This window comes from Cricetulus griseus, chromosome 2 (assembly GCF_003668045.3).
Source record: "Cricetulus griseus strain 17A/GY chromosome 2, alternate assembly CriGri-PICRH-1.0, whole genome shotgun sequence".
Taxonomy (NCBI): Eukaryota; Metazoa; Chordata; class Mammalia; order Rodentia; family Cricetidae; genus Cricetulus; species Cricetulus griseus.
The window spans coordinates 173,889,363-173,902,289 of NC_048595.1; the positions used below are offsets into that span (position 1 = coordinate 173,889,363).

Consider the following 12,927-nt stretch of genomic DNA (forward strand, 5'->3'; position numbering starts at 1 on the left):
TGCCTTAAAGTCTTGGGATGAGCTTGTTTTAAAGTACATCCCAGGCAAATAAAAGTATTTTTCCACAGAGCAATCTGAACTGTCAATGGAGTGAGCCCTTGGATGTGGTAATTGCAATTTAAAAAGTGGCAGGAGAGAGAAAAATGCCATGAGACAGAGCTCAAATGGAGTTTTTTGTTTGTTTGTTTGTTTAAATTAGGGAGAGGGACTGGGAAAAGGGGAGAGGGGAGTGGGGAGACTGGCTTCTGGGGACAGGAGCAGTAGAAGAGAAAAGAGAGGCAGAGGGGGGAGGGGGAGACAGACAGGCAAAGAAGGAGAGAGAGAGAGAGAGAGAGAGAGAGAGAGAGAGAGAGAGAGAGAGGAAGTGGGCAAGGCCCTTTAAAAAGGGAACACAGTGAATGTGCACAGGTGGTGCTCTTGGTGGCTGCAGCTGAGGACATATCCTGTCAGAACCCCAAGGACAGGCCAGTACAGATGCCTGAATACTAACAGTACTGTGCTCTGAAGAGCTTAACTTTTTTTTTTACTTGTTTATTTCATTTCATGCGTGTAAGTGTTTTGCCTGCATGTATGTATGTATGTGCACCAAATGCATTCCTGGTGCCTGTGGAGTTCAGAAGAGACATCAGATCCCCTGGAACTAGAGTTACACATGGTTGTGAGTAGCCATGCAATGCCTAGCCATCTCTCTATCTCCTGGAGCTTTTTAAATTTTTTTTAGTGGTGAACAGTGGTAACACACCTTTAATCCCAGCACTTGGGAGACAGAGGCAGACAGATCTCTGAGTTCAAGGCCAGCCTGCTCTACAGAGCTAGTATCAGGACAGACAGATAGGGCTGTTACACAGAGAAACCCTGTCTTGGAAAACTAAAAAAAAAATCTTTAGGTGTGATATTCTTTATCCCTAATGCATATCTTGCTTCCTATGACAGTGCTACCTCAAACATAATTGGCAAATTTCCAAAGTGTTTGTAACTCAAGGTTTGCTCTCCAGGGCTATATAAACCAGGCATGGTGGCATGTTCCTATAATCCTAGCACTTGGGATGTGGAGACATGAAGCTACTTCTAGGTCAAGTTCATCACTGAGAGAGTCAGGGCAGAAACTCAAGGCAGGAATCTGAAGGCAGGATACCTTGCTATCCCATACAGCATTATCTCCAACCAAGGGAAGCATGGAAGAGGCTGCTGGCTCACTGCTCCCTGTAAATCTAATCATTACTGTTATTTGTTACATAATTTAAGCCTTTTCTCATTTAGTAAATAACTCCTACTGTTTAAATCAGGGCGGGGGTTTGGTAGAGAGATGACTTAGTGAATAAGGGCACTGGATGCTCTTCCAGGAGAACTAGGTTTGAGTCCCAAGACACACATGGTGTCTCACAACCATCTGCAACTCCAGTTCCGGGGGATTCAGTGTCCTCATCTGGCCTCCATGGGCGCCCGGCATACATGTGGTGCAGACATACATGCAGACAAAAACCACCTGTATACATAAGAAAAATTACAAAAAGAACAGTTGAAAACAAAATATCTTCATGGACTATGCCTGAATCTAAGTTAGGGGCTGGTGAGTTCGAGGTCTGTCTGGGCTACATACATGCATGCATACATAAGTAGGTAAATAAATAAATAAATCCAGAAAATAAGGCAAGTAGAAGCTGTTTATGATAATTTTTCTCCTAAAATACTTTGACAAGGTTAGAGGTGGGTATGCTTGCCAATGCACACAATATGAGTAGAGGTCAGAGCACAGCTCTTGGGAGTGGGGCCTTCTACTTCTACCATGTGGGTTCTGAGTCTCCCACTCAGTTAGCTAGGCTTGGTGGCAAGTGCCTTTATCCACAGAACCATCTTGTCATCTGTCGGGATTTCTTTTTTTAAAGAGAAGGGCTAGCATACTTAATACTTCTGTATTTCATTTAACTTAGTACTGTATTTTGGAGGTTACTTTGTATCTGTCATACAGAACTGCCCTTTTAATATGCCCTGCTGTTAAAAGATTCCATCAAGGGCTAGGGATGTAGCCGAGTTGCCAACAATGCAGCAAGTCCAGCATTCAATCCCAAGATCTGTATGATCCCAGTCCTTGGGAGGTGGAAATGGGTCAATCAGAAGTTCAAGGTCATCCTTAGCTACATAGGGAGTTTGAAGCCAGCCTGGGCTGCAGGATACTGTATCTCCATAACAAGAAACTACAAGAAGATTCTACTGTTCAGACATATGTCATCAGATTCTTACGAATGGATGTTTATGTTGCCTCCAGTCTTGTTATCACAGCAGAGCTTTGATGAAAACCGTAGGTGCTCTCCAAGTGTTTGTTTCCGGTTCTCTATTTTTAACACCTTGTTTATCATATATTTGCATATCATATAATTCACTCTAAGTTTTAATGTGATGACTTTGTTTTAGTAAACTTACCATATAGGTAACTATCACCACATTTTTTGTCACAAAAGATCTCTTGGTCACATTTGGTGTTTAAAAAGGTATTATCAGGCCGGGTGGTGGTGGCCCATGCCTTTAATCCCAGCAGAGGCAGGCAGATCTGAAGAGATCGATCTGCAGTCCGTATGGCTAAGGTCTCTTTATTCAGATAAACACCAGCCAAGCGCAAGCCAAGCTGGGCCAGGGGCAGCAAGGCAGCCAGGCCAGAGAGAAGGAAGAAGGGAGAAGGGGCTATCCATGTGTCCGCTGTCCCTTAAGATCCTCCCTGTGTCACCTTTAGACCTCCCCCTGACCACGCCCTTATGGGCGTGTCCCGACACACCTGTCCGGGCTACTAGGAGGCGGGGCTACAGTGTCTCCCTACAGGGATCTATGTGAGTTCGAGACCAGCCTGGTCTACAACAACTAGTTCCAGGACAGCCTCCAAAGCCACAGAGAAACCCTGTGTCGATAAACTAAAAAAAAAAGAAAAAAAAAAGTAAAAAATGGTATTATCAGTATTTACAATAGATGGGCTTTGTTAAGACATTTTAAAGCATGTGTACTGCATACTTTGTTCATGTTCAATCTTCTATTACCCTTTCTTATTCTCTCTCTTCCTTTCTGCTGTTCCCCTGCCAAATAGTCCCCCTTCTTTCATGTCTCATTTGTGTGTGTGTGTGTGTGTGTGTGTGTGTGTGTGTGTGTGTGTGTGTGTATGTATGTATGTATGTATGTATATGTGTATGTATGTATGTGTATATGTGTATGTGTGTATGTATGTGTGTTTGTATATATGTGTATTATGTGTGTATGTATGTGTGTGTATATGTATGTGTGTGTGTGTATGAGTGTGTGTATACATTAACCTATATGTATTTGTTGTCAATTAGTCTTCTTCCCACCAGCAGCCACTAACTGACCTGTGTCCCTACTGCTTACTTCGGATGTTTCATATATGGAATCAGATACTGTGGGTCTTTAGGTCTGACTTCTTTTGCTGAGTATGACTGAGAGTGTTTTGAGGTTCATCCACGTCACACCATACACAGCCTTTGTTCCTCTCATTACTGGGTTGTATGACTATGCCACACTTTAGTCACCAGTTGGATATTCTGGTTGTTTCGAATTTTTGGTGCTCTGAATAATTCTGTTTGTGTGAAGCTTTTGTAGAGATGGATGTCTTCACTTCTCTTGGCAAGGATTTCTAGGTGTAGAATTGCTAGCTCATTAGATAGTTCATGTTTAATGTTTTAAGAAGCTTAAATTGTTTTTCACAATGTCTTTACTATTTTTACATTTCACTGGGGAGACCCTGGGGCTGCCTCTGTTCTGTACATGTCCTCGCTGACATGCAGCCCTCCTGGGGAGTATGTGGTGGTATCTTACCGGGGCTCTGACTAGGATCTCCCTAATGACTAAGGATGCTGAGAATTTTTTCTTGGGTTTGTTTTCTTGTCTTTATTTTTCGGGTACAACTTAGCATCATACCCAAAAGAGAGCATGACATTTGAGTGCCAGCTCACCTGGGCCCATAATATATTGCAGCCCTGCTACTTTCACAGCTATCTGTGATGAGTTCCCCCCACCCCCCAAACAAACAAAAACCAGAACAAAACAAGAAAACCTACCCTTTAACCCCCAAACAAAACCCCCCAAAACAGCACCAAACCAAACCCCAAACAACAACAAATTGACCTTTTCCAAGTGTTTGAGATGCCCTCAAGATCCTGCCTATAGACTCATTGTTTCTTTCTACCAATTTGTGTAAAAGACATCATTTTTATAATTTTGCAGATATTAAGCCCAAAGCACAGATATTAGACAATACCCACACAATGGTTATTTTGCTATTTAGAAGATCTTTATAAAAATGTAACTAGTACTATATTTACATTATTTCTACCCCTCCAATTCCTTCAATGTCTCACAGATCCCCCAAATTCACAACCTCTTGAATCATTTCTTTAAAGCAAGAAATTTGCCCTGGACCATACAGGAAAAAAAAAAAAAAAAAAAAAAAAAAAAAAAAAAAAAAAGGAAAGCAGGAAGGGATTAAAAATCTGATGTTCTTTTTGGGTTAACATGCCTTTTTACTGGTTGATTTTGAAGCCCACCTAGGACTTCCTCTGCTAATGCCCATAATTCAGCATTAATTTGTCACCTCTAGCACATGCCATGTCCATTTGTCATCTCTAGCACAGAACGATAAATGTGTCATTCTCACCTTCAGAGAAGCCACGAAACATGAGCCACAGCCTGATTTAACTGTCCTTTTCCTTTAGGGAACAGTCAGTGCCCAGTGGCTGAGACTCGTGGTAACTAACCCAACTTCTGAGTCAAACACAATGTCAGTGTTTTCACGTGTGGGACAGAACTGACAGGAAGTGGTCACCTATGGAGGAGTTGCAGCTGACTCACAGGGGCCTTGCCACCAGCCCAGGATTGTGAGCCCTTTCTTTCCATTCAACCCACAGCAGTGGTCCTAGGAATAAGAGTGGGAGGAAACTTGCTCTGCAGATTACTTTCCCAGTGAGCGTTACTCCAGGAGACATGTTTACCTGTTCGTGGGCATATCACTTTAAAAACAGCAGCAGCACTGCGGTAACCCACAGCAGAAAAGGAAACTCGTGAAAAGGCAGTCTCATTGGAGAGCTCCCAGATTACTATTTCACCAACTAAACATGTAACAGTCTTAGAAGGCAGCTGACATGGGCTCTGATCTTTATGCTGTTACCATTGGCGAGGAAATAGGTTCGATACTTTGCCGGGGTAAGTGGCAGAGCTGCCTCTACATTTGTTCCTGGCAGTCTAGGTTTGGTCTAGAAGCCAGGGATGTCTCCTGCTCAGGAGAGCATTTTCCAGCTCTGAGATCCCCCAGATTCATTGAGTAAGTCTGTAGGAATGTGGAGAGCCAAGGTAGTCAGTCATCTTATTGCCAACAGGAATTTCCAACAAGTATTGCAGACTGGCCTGAAAAGGTAATGACATTCATCAGCATGCATTACAAACTCGACAATACTATGCTAAGTGGAAGAAACAGGAAGTGTCCAGAAGGGGCAAATCCATGGAAATAGAACATAGCTTAGTGGTTACTGAAGGCTGTGTGGATAGGACTGGGCATGGAGATGGGGAGATGTGAGGTTTCTTTTGGGGGTAATGGCACATTCTAAAATTGATTGTGGTGATGATGGTTGCACAAACCAGTTATAACGAAAGTCATGGAGTCATAACTTTTCAGTGGGTGAAGTATGTGGTATATTAATTATCTCATTACAGATGTGTTTAAATATCACCCAGGTCAATAAGTCACAGGAGGTGTCATTTCCAACTTGAAGTCACAAATCCATAGGGTTGCCAAACCTTGCCCTTCCCTGCATGGAATTTGCTATACTATTGCAAAAATACCATAAAAAATTGGGTCTGGCTGGGCAATGGTGGCACATGCCTTTAATCCCAGCACTTGGGAAGCAGAGGCAGGTGGATCTCTGTGAGTTCGAGGCCAGCCTGGTCTACAGAGCGAGTTTCAGGACAGCCAGGGCTGTTACACAGAGAAACAAAAAAACCAAAAGTGAACAAATCTCAATCCCCCCTCCCAAATCTCAACCCAAATCTTAGCTCTGGCTTCTATGACCGACTTGGACTCTAGTGAGGAACAACTATACTACTGTTGAGCTGTTCTTCTACCTGTTCTGCAAAGGTAAGTCCTCTCAGCAGCTTGAGGGTAACACGGCCCCTCTCACTTTTCTTGGTTCTGTAGTTATTCTGGACTATTCATTACTATGAGTTGGCAATGCACCCTCTCTCTCTATTTCTGTCTCTGTCTCCCTCCCTTCTTTCTTTCCTCCCTCTACCTTTTCTTTTGTTTCTGTCTTTCTGTGCTGGGCATCAGACCCAGGGTCTCCTACGCGACAGGCAAGTATTCAACCATTGAGCTACACTTTGCCTTCGAGATTTCTTTTTTTTTCAAATTTATTTATTTATATATTCTTTTGGATTTTGAGACAGGGATTTTGCTCTCTGTAGCTTTGGAGGCTGTCCTGGAACTAGCTCTTGTAGAGCAGGCTGGCTTCAAACTCACAGAGATCCACCAGCCTCTGCCTCCCATGTGCTGGTTAAAGGTTTGTGCCACCACTGCCCGGCGACTGGAATAAAATTTTATATGTGCTTAAAAAAGTAGACTTTCCTCCTGCCATTCCCTAAATGAGACTTCCTAACTACTTCTTACATAGCATCTGCGGCATACTGGGCACTGTAAGCAATCCAGAGATGGTTCAAAGTGTAAGAGGATGTGCATAGGCTATGTGCAAACACTAGATCATTTTATGTAAAAGACTTGAGCATCCTTGGATCTTGGCATCTCAGGATGGTCCTAGTAGCAATCCTATGAGAAAAGTGAGGGAAGGCTGATAGATAAGAATTAATCTGGGCTTTATGGCATTAGGTTAAACTCCTCAGCCACCAGATGTGCTTGTAAGCTAATCTAGAATGGAGAATTCTCTTCCGGTCCTGTACAAAGAATTTACCACATACACTGAGATGGGTTCATCCAACTCTCATATGAGTTTAATGGGTCACTCAGGGACCCCTAATGCTTTAGGCTCCCCACATCCATGTTTATAGAAGTCCTGTAACCCAAAATATTGCAAATGCAGTTGCATCTCTCTTACCAAATCCCTAAAAAACTCACTCTTTCTTTCAAACCTTTTCCACTTCCCATGACAGGTCCTAGCAGCCACTGGGCATGTTAAAGTTCTCTTTCAGTTCAAGTGTTCATGACTTTTCTTGCTTTTTGATGCTAACATGTACCACCTTCAGCTCTGCAGCATTTTCTACCCATTAAATGAACCTGTGGAACCTCAGGCTTAAGTGCAGACTTGCTTCCTGCAGCACATGGAGGGAAGATGGTAGCAGGTTCTCTTAAATGAATGTCTTTGCTTGGATGCACAGAGAGCGAAGAGTTTGCATGCAGAGGCAATTTTGTCGGGGATTCACCTTATTCTGAACTAAACAGAACATCTTAAAAGGAAGGAGACACTGTAAATCTCCACAATAGCTGGAGAGGCCTCAGCAAGCTTTCATGAATAGTGGAATGTCCAGACCTTATGAGAAGAATGTTCAGGAGTGTCTATTAGGTAAGGGTCACACAGGAGCCCAGATCTAGGTCTACATGTCAAAGTCAAAAGGGTCTTTTGTTAGTTTTACATTCCTCTGTCACCACCCTAAATCCTGGTCTTACTTGAACAGGGAGTCCCTTGGTCTTCTAGAGCTGAGTCCTGCCAATGAAACAAATGTCCTTCCACACTGTGAAGTCCCACTAGACTTGTTCTCTTCTCCTCACTCCGGCTCATCAAAGACTTGTGTGGGTGACAGTGAGACTTTTGGCTAATTTTAGGGAACCTTTCTCTGGCAGCTGTCTCTCCAGGGACTAGAAAGTCTGGAAAACCAAGAGGAAAGGGCAGAAAGTGGATGGGTGTTAATGGCTAAATGGTTGACATTCGCACCACATACAGGTGGAAACTGGATGTTATTGGTTCAGAGGCTGACATCCAGGCTGTTTATAGTCCCAGCACCCCTAGACTGACCATTTACAGTTTCTAATCCCCTCTTCTCCATTCTTGCTCGCCTCACTGCTGCAGTTCTTGCCCTCTTTCTGAGCTCCGTGGTATTTGAGGGTTGAGAGAAGAAGCAGACTGTTTGGATAGACTTAGTTGTGATTTCAAAGCTCAGGCCTCTCTAAAGACAACTTTGGTGGGAGATGCTGACACATGTCTGTAGGTAGATTAGGAAAAACAAGTCCTTTGGATTTAGATCTACCTGCATTCTTAGGGCCACCATAGAGCTGTGCAAGCTGGGACCCCTGTTGCGCCAGTGTCAGCCTGCCCAGTCCTGAAGGCAGGCAGCCTCAAGGTAGCAGCCACTTGCTGTGATATCTTCAGCAAGCTGATGAAACTTCCTGAGCCTCCTATTCCTCATGTACGAAATCTAAGAGGCTCTGACAACCACTCTTCAGTTCATTTAAGATTCATTAGGTGACCTGACATTACCTGATGACTAACAAGTGTGTGATGCCTGTGTCTACCAAAGAAGGCATGCTATTCAAAAGTGCAAGCTTCTCCCCTCCCCTGGGGCATTCCAAATTTTCCAAATTTCAAATCTCTCCCACCTAAAGATTCATTTGAATGCAGTCAACTCCTTTGGGGGGAAATGAATACATGTACTTATTTTGTATTTTTTGAGATAAGATCTCATCCAACTTAGGTTGGCTTCAGACTTGCTGTGTGGCCAAGGATGACCTTGGATTCCTGATCCTCCTGTCTATGCCTCCAGAGTTCTGCAATTACAAACTGCTTATGTGATGTTGGGGATGGAACCCAGGACCTTGTGCATGCTGGGAAAGCCCTCTAACAACTCAGTTGTATTCCCAGCATGCATAGCAAGAAGAAAGAGCCAGGACTGCAGACTCATAGGCTTATTCTCTCTCAGCTTGGGCTCTCAGAGCTTTGATAGTCCCAGCACTGTTTAATTTGTGGCGCTCAGACAGGGCTACCCAACTCCACCCCAAGGGACACTTAACATTGCCATTGAAGGAAGTGGAGTGCCAGGCTTGTAGTGGGTAGAGATCAGGGAGACTGCAAAAATGTCTTGAGATATGTAAGGGGGGGGCTTGATACACCATCCCAGTAGCTCTCTGCTCCAGCAAGGCTGCTGAGGACCCTCTACTTGCCTACTATTTCAACTGTGGCTGGGTAGCAGAGCCACACCACAGGGCTCCTGGGATCCCAAGGAGGTCATAGCAATTACAGAACACAGAGTGATGGCGGCCTTGTTTGTGTTTCAGATCACGTGGCATGAAAGGATGACAGATCCAGGCTGCCTCCAGAGGCACACACTGTGTTTTTTATCAACGTTACTTTCCCAGAAGGTTCCAGAGAAGTCTGATGTTGTGCTTCGATGCATGATAGCTGGTAATGACCCCTAGACTAGCCTCCTACTAATGCCATCCTCAGACACACTAGTAAACAAAGGACAACTTAAAACTAAAGCAAGAGGTTCCCAGATAGGTAAGGCCAAAGATGGAAACGATCCCTGGATTGGAGAACAGATCACTCAGAGCTGATGATTGGGTATTAGTGGCCCAATAGTAAAGGGATTTCATTAAAAATAAGGGTATAGAGAGATGGCTCAGACAATAAAAGCACAAGCAGTATAAACCTGGCAGCCTGAGTTTGTTCCCTGGGTCCCATAGCAGGAGAGAACTGACTCACGCAGACTTCCATAAACATGCTGTGGCACTCTCAACACACACACACACACACACACACACGCACGCACGCACGCACGCACGCACGCACGCCCGCACGCACGCACGCACACACGCACACACACACACACACACACACACACCCGACACCCCCACCCCACACACCACACTCACCCCACACACACACCACACAGGGAGACAGAGACAGACAGACAGACAGGCAGTGGGAGAGACATAAAGAGACAGAGAAACAGAGAAAGAGACATAGAGAAAGAGATGCCACTAGCTCTTACCTCTACCTCAGACTGAAAGGCGATCCTGGCTCCATCAAACCTCAGACTGCAATCCCAGACTGCTATGCTCTCCTCAAAGTGGCTGTTGAATCTGGAGACTGACTACTGAAGGCCCTGCTCCGATCTTTTATACCTCTCTATTGCCAGGATTAAAGACATGAGCTCTGATTCACTCTCTGGTAGCACAGGATGGTGGTCTTGGACTCTTGAGATCCGTCTACTTCTTAATCCTGAGTTCCAGATTAAAGGTGTACACCTGGCTTCCATGACTAACTAATATGGCCGTTTTACAATTTCAATCTCTAGGGGCTTTAATAAATCATAAACAATATATCACCACACTTTCTTAGATTATATATCTACCCTTGTAAACACAAAGACACTACACCCACTGTGTTTCCTTAGGGCAGACAGAAATCACTTACCCTCTTACCTTCTCTTCCTAACTCAGAGGAGGAGTGTGGCCATAGAAATGACTACCCTTTGTTTGCAGAAGTCAAGGTGAAACCTTGTCTTTTGTCTGGAGGCTGGTGTACCCACCCACACTCAGCCTCTCCAAGCCACAGCTGGCTTTCTTAGTGCACTTCTGGGAGAACCCCCATTTGTCACTTGGTCACTGGTACTCACACATAGTAGCACATAGTAGATGGTTGAGGATGGTTCAGGCAGTTACTCACAGAGAGGTTCAAAAACAAGGGGAGGAAGGCTGGGGGTGGAGGAGTTTTGCTCAGTGGTAGAATGCTTGCCTAGCATGCGTAAGACCCCAGGTCCCATCCTTAGCATTCAAAACAAAGGGAGGAAGGAGAAGTTTTAGGTGAGGTTTCTAGGAGAAAAGAGAACAGAAGGTACAAGATACCACTTCCCTATACATGTCTCATTTCTGGCTGATGGCTCAGGCTCAGGCTATGCACAGGGAAAAACCCTGGCAGCAATCAGGAAACTGGAGGAGATCGATTGGCCCTGATCGTTCTGAATGAATGACTGGAGGTCAAAAGCTCCCAGAGGCCAGCTCTAACATACTTTATACATACTTTCTCCAGGAAAAGCAACCCCCAACACACACACAAAAGGAGGAGTTCACTGCTCCTAAGCAGGGCTTGGAGGACACTGGCTGAGTGAGGGCCATGAGATGGGGAAGAACATGCTGAAATGAAGCCCTACAGCCTCTTCTTTTGTTGGTTTCCAGGGAAGCTCCTCTTGACTTTTAACATCTGCCGGCAGGAAGTTGAGGCAAGCAGCTGCAGGCTAGGGTATGTCCTTGCATGTGGGCCTCTGTGTTCTTGGCCTTGGGGGGCAGCTGCTCCGGCACCTACCTGGAGGAGAAGGTAGGAAAACCCCACAGATGCCAAAAAGCACATACAAGGAAGGCCTTGGCAAGCAGGCAAGGAGCCAGGCCCTGAGTATTCTCAGGTCCTGCTGGGACAGGTCTCTCTGACTCTTAGCATCCTGACCTCTTTTATCTCCCTACCCTTTTTGTATAGCCTTGGAAGAATAAGGACTCTTTGGCACTCTCTGGGTTGCTTGCCAGGAATTACATAATTTAGAAACAAAACCCAAGACTGTTCCTGGTATGGATCCAGATCGGCATGTTGTTTTCCAACCTAGAACTTTGCTTCCTGCCCAGACAGCACATTTGATAATTCTTGGTGGCACCCGAGGAGTAAGAAAGCTCCTTGGGACACACTGGAAACTTTCTTGTCTAGTAACAGGAAAGACAAAATTCCTACTGTGTGGTTAAATTCCTCCATTGCCTCATTAGCATTCATACCCAGCTAATGATTACCAGAGAGGGGTGAACCCTCCAAGTGAAGAAGTGTCGGTGAGTTAGTTTTTGTGATAACATCGTTCACAAACACCTAAGACCAATCTAGAAGTTCTATACTCCAGACGTCCTCTTCAGGAAGAAAATGGAATTTTTGTTTTTGTCCCATTCAAGCAGCTAACCAGGCTCAACCTTAATTAACTTCTCAGATCACAGGACTTGGAGCATGTTCAGGGTAGCGTGGCCATAGACACATAAAACTAAAAAATAAAGATAAATCTTTAAAAGAAATGAAAGGTAAACTGATCTCTGTGCAAATATAGAATTAACAATCAAAGGTTTTGTTCAACTCATTAATGAATAAAAGAACTAGAGAATATTAAGCCCGAGAAGCTGCATATTTATAGGCATTTAAAAATGTCAGGAGAGCTGGGTGGTGGTGGCACATGCCTGGATCTCTGTGAGTTCCAGGCCAGCCAGGTCTACAAAGAGCTAGTTCCAGGACAGCCTCCAAAGCCACAGAGAAACCCTGTCTCGAAAAACCAAAAAAAAAAAAAAAAAAAAAAAAAAAGTCAGGAGATATATTTGGGGTAGGTACAACACTACTAAATATGGGGCAGCAAAACCTTACAGAATCATTCTACTACACTGGCATTATTTGTGTCTCTGTTGTATAAAACCTACAAGATGACATATAAGTACATTGAATCTAGAAGTTTTAATCAGTCCTATCGCTGAGCAAAACAAACTCATTTCCCAAGGTCAAGGCTCTTGGATGAGACTTTGGCCCCATGTGATACCAAAAATCAAATACCACCTATATCTTTGTCCATTGGATATTTAAAAAAATGACCTTCTCTACTGATCATATATTTAAATTTTATTACATTTATTTATTTATTTAGTTTTGTGGGGTACATGAATACCACAGCATGCATTTGGAAATCAGAGGTCAGAGGCCAACTTATGGAAGTCAGTTCTTTCCTTTCACCATGTGGGATCCAGGAACCAAACTCAGCCATCAGATTTTAGTGGCAAGTGCCTTTATCTGTGGAGTCATCTCCCTGACCATTGATCATCGTTTTGGACAATTATTTTATTTTGGATAATTTAATTTTATGGGGCATATAATTTACGATTGGAGACAACATTTTTTATTCTGTATTTCATTAGTATATCCT

At 44.0% G+C, this 12,927-nt stretch overlaps 1 protein-coding gene across 1 annotated transcript in view; it reads left to right on the forward strand.

The window, feature by feature from the left end:
- Positions 1-9,286: 9,286 nt before the first annotated feature.
- Alpk2 (alpha kinase 2) overlaps positions 9,287-12,927 on the forward strand; it is a 111,297-nt gene continuing 107,656 nt past the window's right edge. The window contains exon 1 of the mRNA XM_035440118.1: positions 9,287-9,395. Coding sequence (XP_035296009.1) covers positions 9,287-9,395 — 109 coding nt within the window. The remainder of the gene's footprint in view (positions 9,396-12,927) is intronic.